Source organism: Terrapene carolina, unplaced genomic scaffold (assembly GCF_002925995.2).
Source record: "Terrapene carolina triunguis isolate 2854851 unplaced genomic scaffold, T_m_triunguis-2.0 Scaffold93, whole genome shotgun sequence".
Taxonomy (NCBI): domain Eukaryota; kingdom Metazoa; phylum Chordata; order Testudines; family Emydidae; genus Terrapene; species Terrapene triunguis.
In genome coordinates, this window is record NW_020664444.1 from 9,197,658 (window position 1) to 9,209,308 (window position 11,651).

Consider the following 11,651-nt stretch of genomic DNA (forward strand, 5'->3'; position numbering starts at 1 on the left):
GCAAACCAGATATCTCCTGGTTTTCGCTGGCAGGTGTGCATGCTGCTTCATGTGCTATGGGTTACAGGGTGTTCCCAGGATCTGAGAAGAGCAGATGTAAGTGACTGAACAAATCTACTTCAGAAGAAGAGCGGGGAGATGGTTCAGGGAGGTGGTTCAGGGAGCAGGGATCTGGAGTTTCAGGCAGCAGCAGGTGGCCCATCAGGGGCTGCAAACCGCTGAGTTATATGGACCCAACAGAAATGTCAGAAGGTTTGTTCCTGCTTTTCCTTGCAAGGAAATAGGATCTTTGAGGGGAGGGGCAGTTTCCCCCTTCCAGATACTCCCCTCTCTATTTTCAAGCAGGCCTTGTACCCTGAAACAAGACTCTGCTCTCCCCAAAACCACCTGGCCTGTCCTCCTTGTGCCAGTCTTCACATACCTGTGCAGCCGAAGGCCACGACCCCTACGGCTATCAGGTTAATAGCATACGCTTGCCTGTGGGTGAAGAGCTCCAACCAGACATCACAGATACTGACGAAGAGAAGGGGACCCAGAGCAAACAGGTATCCTGCAGCGAACAAGATGGACACGGGAGTCAGGGGGCAGAGAGCAGAGCTGGAAGCCAGCCTTTGGACTGGCTCCAGACAGCGATGTGATGAGTTCGGCAGCCTGCGGAATCCCAGTGAAAACCCAATGGGCCAAGCGCCAGAGCCACTGGAACAGCCTAGAGGTAGAGTGTGTCCCTGCACTGAGGAGGCGGAGATGGAGTTACAGAGCAGATGAACAAGGGGCCAGAGAAACCCCCTGTTTCTTTCCATCTACGCCAAGATGGCTTTAGTTATTTAACTGCTTATGGGGCGGAATGGAAGCCTAGGCATCGACATGTGGGTTCCTCATGATGTTTGAGTTTCTAGGCAGCCAGATGTTTGGGTGTCCAAATGTCTGCCTGATCGTATTTCTGGTGTCCAGCTAATGGTGTGTCTGATTGACCGCGTGGCTGGAAGTTTGGGTGTTTAATTTAATATATGGAGATATCCTATCTCCTAGAACTGGAAGGGACCCTGAAAGGTCATCGAGTCCAGCCCCCTGCCTTCACTAGCAGGACCAAGTACTGATTTTTGCCCCAGATCCCTAAGTGGCCCCCTCAAGGATTGAACTCACAACCCTGGGTTTAGCAGGCCAATGCTCAAACCACTGAGCTATCCCTCCCCTCCAGTTTACACTGAATGCTGGGCTAAATCTAAGTGACTGGGTGGCCTGAGGCTTGGGTGAATGGAATATGCTTACACTGCTTTGCACATGACCAGCCCGGATCTCCCAACCCCTTTCCCCCTGGAAACTGAACAGAAGGTATCTGCACACACAACACGCATCTCGTCCTCACTGCTGGGAGATCAGGCGGGGAGCAGAAGTGACACTCCGGTACTCTGAAGGGGCCACGGACTGGCAATGATATCTCAGTGCTTGCAGCCTTTTCCCAGGTCAGTTGGTGGAGACGCGCTGGAGACGGGAGTAGAGTCCACCCTTCTGGCAAACGCTAGCCTGACCGCTTGCACCGATGGGATGGGAAAATAGCCAAGGAAATATGGTAGCCCCAGAATGCGGGGGTAGGCTTGGGTCCTGTCTGGATCCCTGGGGCAGGGGAAGGAATTGAAGAGACCTACCCACAGAGATCCTGGTGTGCAAACTCAGCAGCTCCACCAGGGCGTTGTTCAAGATGACGGCTACCAAGGCTACCAGGATGTAGGTGAGGCTCATATCAAACACAATGGAGGTCCCTGCAGAGCAACAGAAGAGGTGAGGACGGTCAGCAACACTCCAAGAGCAGCGTCGGACTGAGTGCGTTGAGTTCAGCGGGGAGAGCAGGGTGCTGTCAAGCTACTGCTGACCATGGGTCTGTGTTGGCACCTTGGTGAACAGAATTTGGGGTCTGGTGGCTGTTCTGTATTTCCCCCAGCCCACCTGTCTGGTTTATCCGAGGGCTGAACCGGGCTCAGTGTTTATAGTGCCATTGTTTGGGTAACTCAGCTGCGGCCTCAAAGAACAATTTCAGGGTTGCCTTGTCTAGGGATATCCAGGAACAGGAAACATTTTCCAGGCTGTGGAAATAGGCAGCCAGGGCTGTCTGAAATAGAAGGCTGTGGAATGATAGAAAGTGGGGTGAGGGTCTGGGGAGATACCCCACGGGCAACACAGGAGATGCCCGTGGGGCAGCTGCACATTTTTTATAGCTTCACTTTGCACTCAGGATACAAACACCCCTGGGTGATACTGCTGTCATTCATTGGGCTACATTTGTGAGTTCAGGCTGGTAGACATCCAGCACCTGTAAATATTTGCATCCAGAAGAACTGGGAGACCAGGACAAGTCCTATTTCAAAACCAGACCCCCACCAAATACACAGACACTCACTTCGGCAGCCTCTGTCTTTTCAACATCCTAGCACCAGCTTCTAGGATCTTCTGTCACTAAATTTGACTGTGTTTGCAATTGGCATTTAACATCAGGAATCCGGACTGCTGGCTTTCAAAGGTTAAATGTGAATTGGAAATCAGCGGCCTGTCCGGGCTGATTCCCCTCTGCCTGTCAGACTAGCATTCTCCTGCTAATGAGGACTCTGACATGACAGCTTCCATGTCATGTCCTGGCTCAGTGTGAATGAAATCCAGGGAGCAGAGCCTGGGACATGCCAAACCACCATCGCCGGGAAGGACCCACCTGGATATTTGTGATGCAAATAGTCCACATCTGTGATAAAGCTGTTGTACGGCAGGAGAAATCCAACCCCTGCTAGCAGCATGGCAAAGTAAATCCCATGGTATCGATCCTGGGGTTCGGGGTCTTCCGAGGCTACACGCCAAAATATGACAGAACAGGTGACAGTTATGCTGATGGGCCTCTTAGAACCCAACACAGAGTCCTACAGACAGGCTGGGAAATATATCGAGAGGCAACAGATTTATTGTTCACTGAGATGAGGTACAGAACATTCCCAAATGACAGGCTCTGTCTGTGTCTTGCAGCTTTAGTAAAGAATCCCCATTATATTCATTCCAACTCTCTTCTCTCCCATGAGACACTGCAGTGCCATTATTCTACTCGATCACCCACACAGGAATAACCAGACTAGACCAGTGGTCCAACTCGTCTGGGACCCTGTCTCTAACAATGGCCAGCATTAGCTGCTTCAGCGGAAGGGGCAAGAAACCCACATATCGGACATCTGTGTAGTACCAGCCAACGGGGGAAGTATCTTCCTAAAGACACTCGTATGTATGGATCTGTGTACACATGCCTCTAGTTCCCAGCCTTCCATACCGGGAGCAAAGAGGGAGGTTTTTCTATCACAGAATTAAATGGTCCCTGTACTAGAAGAAGTTATTTATCTCCACAGCCAGACATATTTTCACAGAATCACTGACCACAGCCCAGCCACACTTCTGCACGTGAACCCCCCCCCCCCCCCCCCCCCCCCCCCGCCCCACCCCCGCACCCCCCCCCCCCCCCCCCCCCCCCCCCCCGGAAAGAGCAAAGCAGAGACACCTGCTTGTTATCTCAGGTGGGCTCACAAGGGAACATCTGGGGGCCCCAAAAGAGCAACAGCTGTATTAAATCTCAGCCTTTCCCAAAGGGCCACCTAATGGCCATGGAGCGAGTGCGCCACAAGGCCACGTGGGAAAGCAGCTCCCAAGCCCTAGCCCCTCATTACAGGGTCGGAGAGCTCCAAGACGGATTAAACAGCAGGGTCAGCCTCTTTATAACAAACTGTAAATGGCGGGATTCATGTTTGATAGCTGTATTGCAGGGTTCCCATAATGTGCCCAACACCAGGCTCACCTATGGTGCTCCACAAATAAACACCAGCCTGGCTAAACTGCACCCTGTGAATAGAGGCATTTCAACAGTGACTCTGGCTGTATAAGAATACCAGGCCTTTGATGTGCAATGGACGGCAGTAATCTGATATGAAGCAGTCCCGTGCCAACCAAATGTACGTACAGGGAGTGATTGGCAGAGGTTCAAACCTAGGGCCAGAGCCGCAGCTGGTGCAAATGCAACTAGCCCCAGTGGAGGTAAGGTAAGGGTCTGTCCTACAGCTGGCACCTGCTCACGTGACTCAGCCTGTGAGATGTTTGGAGTAAACTCTCGAATAAGATCATCTTGGCCAGGGGAGCGACTGCTTGTTAATTGCTTTCCTGTCATCTGGGAACACACCGCAGTTACGACATGTCGGAGTCTGCACTGTTCAAATACCGGCGGCTCTGCACAGGGAAGTGGTAATGTGTGTGCCTTGCAAATAGCACGGGCCCCCAGGCTCCCCACTGCCCCGGCATCAGACGGAGAGGAACGAAACCACGGCAGGAGCCACAGAGAGGCCTGGCAGTGAAGGGGGAGTGGTTAAGAGCAGAGGGAGGAGCCATGATACATCGCACGCTTCCTCATCCCAGCCCCAAGAATGGCCTTTCTTACCCAACCCTGCTGGGATGTCAAAGCCTGCACGCCTCCTCCGAGGGAGCGTGGCCAGCCAATAGCCACGCAGTTGCTGGCCCAGTCATGTTCCCCTGGCTAGCGAGCAGAGAAGCGTCCTGCGTGCTGCCTCGGACCCACGCAGTTGGGGAATTCCCTGCTTGTTTTGGTGGGTCCTGGCTGCAGCACCCCCTGCCCGTCCTGGGTTTGTGGGAGGGTTACAAAGCCACAAAGCTTTGGGATTAGCTTGTTCTCCCTGCAGGCTGTTTGGACGCAGGAGAACGTCCGGGCCATGGCAATGGCTCAGGGGCTGCCTGGACAGCAGGCTCCACTCACAGTAGTTATGCTTAAGGACTGGGCCAAATGGCTCCTGTACAATAAGAACCAGCCCCAGACGCTGGCCAAGATTTGAACCGAACCTTCTGGAGGCCTGGGAAAAGTTCCCCGAACGTACCGTTGTTATTATTTCCACCCTGTCCGGTGGTCTCTGTGCTTCCGGGTCTCATTTGGGCCTGAAGCGTTACCACAATGAGGTAATGGCTGCTCAAGGGGCGCGTCTGGCCTGGCCAGAAGACCTTGCAAGAAAGCCCACCCCTGTGAGATCTCCCGACCCAAGGAGCCAGGATAATCTGAACACCTGGCCAAAGTCTGGGGGGGGGGGGGGGCAAAGCAGGGTTTGCCCATCGCTCTGGGATACGTGGAGCGTTCTGCTGGTTGGTGGAGCACTGGCTACGACAACGCTCTCTCTCCCCACTCCTCTCCCTGCACCCAGGGAGCCACCTCAGCAGTCTGTCACTGCCATCGCTAGGTGCCCCGTCCGGCCCTTCCTCCACGCTCCCTCCTTGCGAGCCAGGAGAGATGCGAAGCCCAGCCACCAAGCCCTACCTGGCTCCATGAAGGTGAGGACTCCCTTGGCCTGATTCCCTTTCGCCTGCAGCTCCTCCTCCTCCAGCTGGTAGCTGTCAAAGCTGAAGCTCATCACCACGTTCCCCTCGGGGGTCACCACGGGGCTGATGTCCTTGAAGTGATCTCCTCTGACGGAGCCCATTGTTGCTGACCTAAAGCAAGAGAGGGCAGCAACACACCATCAGCTCAGCTCCAGCGTGGTCCTCAGGGGATACCCCCCAGGGGCTTATTCCCAACGGGGCCAAGGGCTCAGCTAACGTAATACGTAGTAGGGAAAACATTAAACGCTCCATAGCACAGTAGCTAGTGAGGGAAAAGAGCTGTGAGATCATCTGGCCCTTCCCCCTGCCAGAGCCAGAATGACCACAGCATCTCAAGTGCTTTGCCCTGTCTAGTTTTAACTGCCCCAAGCGACGGGGCTCCCACTGGCCTCAGTCCTGGAAGGCTTTAGTGTAATTCACCTCACTGGCAGGACGGCTCTCCTGATAATCAGCCATTTCCTTTGCTCAGTCTCATCCTGTTTCTCCTCGTTACACCCCCAGGGCTTCTGCATCATTTCTCACAGCAGCTCACACTAGCTGAACGTTTGGGACCGGAGGGATGTGCATAGTTTCATTTTCAGCCCAGACCCAGAGCGTTGCTCTTAGCAGCTGGCACTGGAGAGAAACAGTATTCTTAGTGGACCAAATCCTGAGGGCCTTATTGAAGCAAAAGCCCACCGAAGCTAATGGGCCCAATCCACTGCAGTCAATGGGAGCTGTAGGTGCTCGGCAACTCAGAGGTTTGGCCTGATGGATGCTAGGACTGAGTCAAACCTGAGCAAGGCCCGGGGGATCTGGCCCCGAGTGAGACTGACTCTCCTAGTGCAGAGACATCACAGAGGACAGTGCCAGGATCCCACGCACAGGCAAAGGGGCTCTGTAAGGAGTGCAGGTTGGAGACTGCAGACTGGTCTCAGGTTATTTTGTTGCAGGGCCACAAGGAAATCCAATTGCTCCTTCGCTCCCTCTTGCTCCTTCGTCCACTGCCTCTGGAGACCTAGCTCAGGGATGGCTATTTCGGCAGAGACCTTTAGGCCTGCCGTCATATAGCCTTGCATTCTTTGCACAGGTGCATTCCTGCCACAGACACTCCTTAAAGGGCACTGCATTACTGTATGCAATTCAGCACCTCGTGTGGTGCACCGAAGCGAGCCCCCTTTGGCTGACCCCTTCCTCCGGCAGCTCAGGGTTCTGCCCAGGCTGCAGAACAGATCTTTGCTCCCCAGGTCCAGTCACTGTCTCGTCCATCTCAGTAGCTTCTACTGCACTGGCACCAAATGCAAGAGCAGAGACAGCAGCTTTGAGCTGGGCTATCTGGAGAGCTTATCTCAAGCTTTGAGGGATGGTGTTAAGGTTTATCGCCGCTGCAAATCCCTCACTGAAAGCCTCCAAACCCGATAAGCCGGCAGGACGGGGCTGCTGCTACTCAGTGGGGTTTTCACACTGACAGCCAGGGGTTTTCCTGCCTTGGGTGTCAGGGTGACAGCAACGGCTGTCAGAGGTTTGCTTTGGTGCTGGGGCTTTAATGTCCCCATGCTCCTGCTCTGCAGCAGCCTGTCACATGCTTCAGTTTCAATAAATAAACCCAAGGAGGTTTTTTTTAATCCTCCGTCTTGCCAGGAACAACAATATGAAAAACCCCAAGTCAGGGGCCAGAATAGACCAACCAGGGCGGCTTTGGCTCCAGACCAGGCAGTCAGCTGGGTTAAAGAGGACTTGGGACTGGCCACGAGACGGCATCGCTGGCTGATTAACGACCAAGAGCGAAGTGCCATGGGAGAGGCAATGCTGTCTGTGGTTAGAGCGTGGGCAGGGTTCTATTCCTGGCTTGGATGCTGACTCATTGTATGCCCTTGGGAGAGTTGTTTAACCTCTGCGCCTCAGTTTACCTTTCTGTAATATGAAGATAATACCTTCCTCACAGGCGTTAGAAAATGTTTGTAAAGGCATTTGAGAGCCTCATCTGAAGGCAAAGGGCAAACTATTGTAACAAACTGGTGGCCCTCCTACAACTTTGTGCATGCCTCTATGCTGTCCGTGTGATCAAGGAGCACTTCAACACGGGGAGAGAACCCAACGCCTCCTGGTCTGAAAGCAGAGGCCCTACTCCTTGAGCTGAAGGAGACTCTCTGTGAGCAGCATAAAAGAGTTCTGCTAAGAGTTGGAGATTCCCATTCCCTCCAGTAGAGGGCGGTGTAGATACATAACCTTCCCAGCAGGGCAGGTTGGAAGGCTGGTGTGATGTTTACTGTTCGTGCCCCAGGGCTGCCTGATGTGGAACATCAGCTGCTTCACACTGTCTGAGAGCTCGGTAATCAGTGGGACAATAACCTGAGGCTGCTGGACACTCAGGACATCTCCCCCTTATCCTGGCCCTGGCTGGTGCTCTGGATTTCTGCAGCAGGCCTGGGAGAGAATCTGCGCTTCTCAGTAGGGGATCCCCAAGCGAACGGCTTTGCAGGGAGACCCAGATTTGCTTGAACCGGCCCTAGCTCCACCATTCCCAGGGCTGTAATTTCCAACCCAAATCGGGGGCTCCAAACCCCAAACCTGTGAGCCCAGCAGAGAGCAGCAGGAACCGCTTTAACCGATCCTTGCTGTCATGAGGGGCCACTTACAAAGAACCCCATTAAACTTAACTGGGGCTGTGTTGCAGGGACCTAGCTCTGCCTCTAGGTGGTGCTCTAGGCCACCTCAGGCAGGAACATGCCTCCCAGAGTTGGGAGTCTTTTGGATTTGATTTGTTTTCTGTTGTGGTGAGCACCATGTGTCTGGCTACCACAATGAACGATGGCTCTGAAGAGGGGAAAAATCTACCTGCATATCTGGAATCCCAACAGGAACACAGTGATTCCATTAGGGGTCTGATCAATTAAGTCTCCAACCCGACCCCAAGAAGCCTGGCAGGGAAGCTAGAGTTTGCAAAACTCCAAGAGGCTCCTGTGGAATCAGACAGCGCCAACTGATACCTTGAATATTTGTTCTTAATGCAGGAACAGTTCATGTATATAGGTCCTCAGTGCACAGTTCTTTGCATGGTCAAAATCCTTTTAGATGATCCCCAGCTTCATTTCATTCCAAACAACATCAGAGGGTAGATCCTTATTTATAGTTATGTCTACTGTGTATTACCCCAACCGCCCACTGGATGTCAATGGTGCTCCACCAAAACACAGCTTTAGGTACACTCATCGGGGGAATAAAATGCTCTAAAAACAGACTCACAGGGGTGTGGGGGGGGGAATTCAATTTCAGTCATTTCCTGTCGCATTATGAGATGTGATGTTTGCTAGGATATAAAAGTTTACATGGAGTCTTAGCCATGATAAGCCGACGAACCACATATTGGATAAACAGGGATAGAAACCTAATGCCGTAGTTAATTGGGTTGCAGTCCCAATGTCACACAAGCTAATGAAAGTTATATTGACCCCTTAGAATCTAGACCTTCCAAACTTTGATTGCTTCCTTGAGCCATAAACGTATTTACTTATTCCAGGAACGTGCCACAGCATCCTCTGAATCTGTGTGATAGGCCAGTCAGTACCATTATGCTAATAGCATAATCCACTGTCTCTGCCTCTGACATGTGAATGTTGTTCTTTCAGAGACTAAAGGTCAAAGTAGCAACAACAGGTCCTATACTCCAGCCACAATCTAAGGGGAATGTGCCCTCTCCAACGAGCAGCCTGGCAATGCAACAAGAGCAAAGCAGCTACACTACTCAAGGTAACTGCAACCCAAAATTGATCCAAATCGAGCATCTTGATCATGGGCCTGGAATTTTTTGCCTGAACTTCCATTGAATGGAAAGAGGGTGAGGGTAAAAATCTCGCTACCTGCTCCTACATGGAACAAACGTAGGCCTTATGCATTGGGTCCACGCGCTGGACGAAGCTTGCAAGGTTGGCAATACACAGCGACCTTGGAGTGTCACATTTTGAAGAAAATGAAATTACAACAGAAAACTGACCCCTAAGGCTCAGTCACCTTGAAGCACCAGAATTGACTCCTGGTCTGTTTCACAGGTTATTTCTTTAAATGGGCTTCACTCCCTTTTAAAGGTGGGATAAAACAGTTGTTGACGCTATCTGCTAGGAATCTGCTTACAGAACTGAGTTTGGAATTAGCACCTTTTTGTCTACTGTCAGGTCAATGCTTTGTTATTCTCTGTGAGAGATGCAAGACCATCCAACAAGGAACAGAGCTTTGACTGGCTCAGACAGGACTGGGAATGAATACAGATCCTTTCTGTATTATTTTTTGTTGAGAAAGTCATGCTTCATTAACCTTTTCTTAACACCCTACAGCAGAGTAATGAGAGCAGCTAAAATTATTAAAAACAAACACAGCAAAAACCACTTACCAAACACCTGATGCTAAAAGAAACAAATCAGATAAGACTAGACAGGAAATGGTCTCCAGACCCACTGTAAAGCCTGTGGTAGATTTTTTTAAATAGAAAACCTATTATAAAAGCCTCTTATCACAACTTAAATGTCTTACTGATTATACTAGACCAATAAAGCTGGGAAGCATGGATGAACCTTTGCTGTTCTGCAGTCAATGCGATTCCTTAATAACACCCGGCCCGATTCTGCACTCACAGTGGGTTTACACTGGTGTGCATCCATTGACACCGGTGCAGTTACTGCTCGCTTACACCTCTATCAGCGAGAGAAGAATTGGGCCTTAGGCGAGTGACATCCACAGTCCCTTTCCCGGGCTCAGAACGGAGAGGATGGGGAGGATGAATCAATTCTCATCAGGAAGATTTTTGTGGGTTTTTTAAATATTTTCAGTAGCAAATATCTAGTGAATCCTGGGTGGCTGGGTGTGGACAGTGGCTCTCCTCTAGCAGGTCCGGCTCCCTCTCCTAGGCAAGATGTATTCCCTTATCACTAAAAGCAGCCTGGATTGTTAAACCCCAGCCCTGGGCTGCCCCACAATCGCTGATGCTCTCTGTCCCCAAAGCAACTTCTTTCCTCTCTCTAGCTCCTTCCCTTCTCTGCCATCTCCTAGCCCAGCTGTCCTGCTGCCAAGGTGGGCTCCTTACAGGGCTGTGAGCGGAGGAGAGGGTGAGAAAAGCCGGGCTGGAAGGGAGCTCAACACTGCGGCTCGCTCGGGGCTCTGCTCTCCTGCGGCTGTCGAAAGAGGGGCCCGGCGAGATGCCTGTCCCATTTCATGCCAGCAACAGCAACAAGGCAAAGACAGATGATTTCTCCACCTTCCATCTGCTCCCCATTCACCCCCATGCCATGAGCCGGGCTCCCGGCTCCCTCCCCTGCCTGGGATGCCCCCTCCTGGGGGCGCTGCGCAAACACCCACGTTGCACGAAGGCAGAGATTTGAAAAGCCCTGATTTAATTACAGTGCTATGAAAGGGGGGGGGGGGGGGGAATCCCCCAGCGACGAACCACCCGCCGCGCGGGCCCCCCCGGGGATTTTTTTTGGGGGGGGGGACGATGCCTCCCGGCAGGTTCAAAGCCCGGGTGCATCTGGGGCGGATGGGGTGTGTGGCTGTGTCTCCCCCTCACTGAAATCTCAGGCGAGGATTTACCCAGCTCCGTGCAATGTGCAACCTGCGCTGCTCGGGGTCTTTGTCCCCCGCCCCCCGGGCCGCAGCCTGAGCCGGGCTGGGCGGCCCAAGCCCCGGAGCCGGGCTCCAGCCGTGCCCAACAGGTTAGCCCCGTCCTCCCTCCCTTACCTCTGCCCGGGCTGGCTCCGCCGCCGCCTCAGCGCTCCTGCCCGGCCGCCTTCAGCCCGGCCGCCCGAGCCAGCCCGCTGCCTCCCGTCGCCCGGCCGCCGGCTCCATCCAGCCTCTGCCCGCTCCGCTCCGCGCCGGCCCGCGCCTGGGGGGAGCCGCCGCGGGGAGGCGGAGAGTGTGTGCGCGGCGGCCCAGCCCCAGCCCCCCGCTCCCTCCTCCTCCTGCAGCAGCCAACCCGTCTCCTCCGTCCTCTCCCCGCGGCGCCCGGCGAGCCCCCGGGGGATCCGCGCCTGCCCAGGGCTAGCTAAGGGGTGATGCCCGGGCCTCTGGTGCCAGCCCCAGGCGGGTCTCCAGCCCGCGGCTGGGGAGCTTAGGTGAACCTGGGTGGCTTTAGCAGCCCGCCCCTGGGTGCCCGGTCACCCTCTAGTCTGCCCCCCTCCAGGCCAAGGGTCCAGCTGTGCCAGGCACAAAGGCAGCAGCCTTGGCAGTTTGGCCTGGGGGGAGCTGGGCTGGGCGGGCGCAGCCAGGCGCACAAGGGGGGCTGTCAG

The 11,651-nt window shown here is 53.7% G+C and overlaps 1 protein-coding gene across 3 annotated transcripts in view; it reads right to left on the minus strand.

Annotated features, from left to right (window-relative positions):
- Positions 1–11,125, minus strand: part of SLC29A4 (solute carrier family 29 member 4) — a 29,517-nt gene extending 18,392 nt beyond the window's left edge. For 2 of the 3 annotated variants that reach the window (XM_029911300.1, XM_024205267.3), the window contains exons 1-5: positions 11,104–11,125; positions 5,336–5,508; positions 2,702–2,833; positions 1,647–1,760; positions 422–550 (exon numbers count right to left, since the gene is read on the minus strand). In XM_029911300.1, the coding sequence (XP_029767160.1) occupies positions 422–550; positions 1,647–1,760; positions 2,702–2,833; positions 5,336–5,498 (538 nt within the window). In that variant the 5' untranslated portion in view covers positions 5,499–5,508; positions 11,104–11,125. The remainder of the gene's footprint in view (positions 1–421; positions 551–1,646; positions 1,761–2,701; positions 2,834–5,335; positions 5,509–11,103) is intronic. The other variant, XM_029911301.1, reaches the window with a different exon arrangement.
- Positions 11,126–11,651: the final 526 nt, after the last annotated feature.